This window comes from Colletotrichum jinshuiense, chromosome 6 (genome assembly GCF_051148585.1).
Source record: "Colletotrichum jinshuiense chromosome 6, complete sequence".
Lineage (NCBI taxonomy): Eukaryota > Fungi > Ascomycota > Sordariomycetes > Glomerellales > Glomerellaceae > Colletotrichum > Colletotrichum jinshuiense.
Genome location: NC_139313.1, coordinates 1,976,407 through 1,978,806, shown reverse-complemented (window position 1 = coordinate 1,978,806; position 2,400 = coordinate 1,976,407). Strand labels below are relative to the sequence as shown.

At 52.7% G+C, this 2,400-nt stretch overlaps 1 protein-coding gene across 1 annotated transcript; it reads left to right on the top strand.

Moving 5' to 3' along the window:
* Positions 1-379: 379 nt before the first annotated feature.
* Positions 380-1,729, top strand: EsH8_VI_000511 (arsenic resistance protein; the record flags this gene model as incomplete). The annotated part of the gene is made up of 4 exons (XM_083271764.1): positions 380-671; positions 723-865; positions 925-1,032; positions 1,094-1,729. 4 exons carry the CDS (start codon positions 380-382, stop codon positions 1,727-1,729), a joined length of 1,179 nt encoding a protein of 392 aa, XP_083126938.1.
* Positions 1,730-2,400: the final 671 nt, after the last annotated feature.

Below are 2,400 nucleotides of genomic sequence, written 5' to 3'. Positions count from 1 at the left end.
CAACGATCTAATAAATCTCAAGCTCAAATGTGCCGGTGGCCCGTTTATGGTTGGAAAACAAGGTCATCCGGGTCTTCTACCTCCTTGTTTAAAAAGACGAGCCGTTTCCGGGGCTAAGTTGCAAGCCGTTCAAGAAAGAGTGCGAAGTATGTAAAAAATGGGAGAAATGCTCGGGTGGCACTTTCAGAGAAATGTCACCCTTCGGCTTTGATTGGCCCATACGGATAACCCTACCGCCAATACCCGCCCCCCTTGGGCCCGTTTCCCGCCAATTTGTACTTACAAAAGAAGAACAAAAGAAATCCAGCGTAGCCGTAGGGTTGCCATTAGCTCTCACCTTTGCCTGTTAATTGTTCCTCCCCCTTTACTCCCTTCTATTATGTCGGGGTTTACCTCCGGAATTATGCCTGGCAAGGGATTGCACAAAGATGGAGATCTTGCTGAGAAGCCTGACAACAGCGGTGCACGTCGTGATGTTGAGCAGCAACAGAGTCCTGAGACTGACGAGGCCCAAGAATCCTCAATCTTCAAATCCCTCAGTCTTCTTGATCGTTTTTTGGCCGTCTGGATATTTCTTGCCATGTTGATAGGCATCCTTCTCGGAAACTTCGTCCCCAACGCCGCGCCAGCCCTTCAACAAGGCAAGTTCGTCGGAGTATCCGTGCCTATAGGTAAACACTTGTGTTTCCAGCTCTCATAAAACCGGGACTAATAGAATCCAGCCATCGGTCTGTTGGTGATGATGTATCCCATTCTGTGCAAGGTGCAATACGAAAAGCTACACCACGTCTTTCGTACGCGAGAGATCTGGATCCAGCTTGGTTTCAGTATCATCATCAACTGGATCATTGCACCCCTTTTCATGGTCAGTCTTGACTTGTTCTTGAGCCCATGTTTCGGCACTTGCTGATGATAGGAAAATAGCTCGCTTTATCATGGGCATTTCTACCGGAAAAAGAGGGCTTGCGAAACGGCCTGATTCTGGTCGGAATCGCGAGATGTATTGCCATGGTCTTGATTTGGACAAGTTTGGTAACTATTCCGAACCACCGCAAACCCGTGATCTCAATGTATACTGACAGGCTTGACTTAGGCCAGAGGGGACGGAAACTACTGCGCGATCCTCGTTGCAGTCAACTCGTTTCTGCAAATCGTTCTCTTCGCTCCCGTGGCCCTGCTATTCATCCGGGTGATCGGCCAAGACAGCAGCATTTCCTCCATCTCATATTCGACAGTTGCTTCCGCCGTGGGCGTCTTTCTGGGCATCCCCCTGGGTGCGGCCATCCTCACACGCCTGTTGCTCATATACACCGTCGGCATCAAGACGTACAGCAGCAAGGTTATACCATTCTTGGCGCCGTGGTCATTAGTCGGCCTCATTTACACCATCATCGTTCTCTTTGCCTCGCAAGGTGCTCAGGTCGTGCACCAGATCGTCTCTGTGGTGCGGGTGGCAGCGCCACTGGTGGTCTATTTCTCCGTCATCTTCTCCGCGACGCTACTCGTCGCCCGCAAGCTGGGGTTCCGATACGGGCTCGCGTGCACGCAAGCCTTTACGGCGGCCAGCAACAACTTTGAGTTGGCCATTGCGATTGCAGTTGCAGCGTACGGACCTGACTCGGACGAGGCGCTTGCCACGACTGTTGGGCCACTGATCGAGGTTCCGGTTCTCCTTGGACTGGTATACTTTGTCAAGTGGTTCGCTAAGCGGCATAATTGGGAGGACTAACGCAGAAAGACGTAAGCAAGCGGCGCAGGGAGACAAATCCACATGTTCGGAATCATGGGTCCAAGAGTCTGCATGAACTAGTAACAAGGGTCGCGGAAGAGACCGAGCCGTGGATTTGGGTACTGCAGTGTTCACGGGCCAAGGGAGTTGGAGCAATCCAGTCCTATGTTTGGCCACAATCAGGAGCAGGCGGGCTCCGTATTGTGTATCCGTACGGATAAATACCAGCTGATTTAAATGAACCTCATCACATCTACGAGTTATGTCCAAGACAGCGTTCACAAGGCCCCGAGATAAGATGCGGGGACCCCTAACGGATGGACCCCTGCTCGCCTTAGCGTACGTTGCACCGCGACTTGAAGTGACACTGGAGCGCCCAAGCTCCCTGTCCAACCTTGTCCCAGACAGCACCCGTGCGGTCTCCGACCGCTAGTTCCTTCATCATCACGACTCCCTTCTCAGCCTCCCACCTCCGGATCTGCCACCCCACGACCCATTTAAGCAACCAAACACCTTCGCCGAGCGATTAATCAAGAGACAATTTTATCTTTGTCTTGTTACTTGGTTGCTCACGTAGCGCCGTCGCTGCTCCGGCAGCGCATCGAACCCTCCGAACCTCTCTTGAAGCTACACCCCCCCGATCCCCGGAGCTTCCCCCCCACGATCCCGCC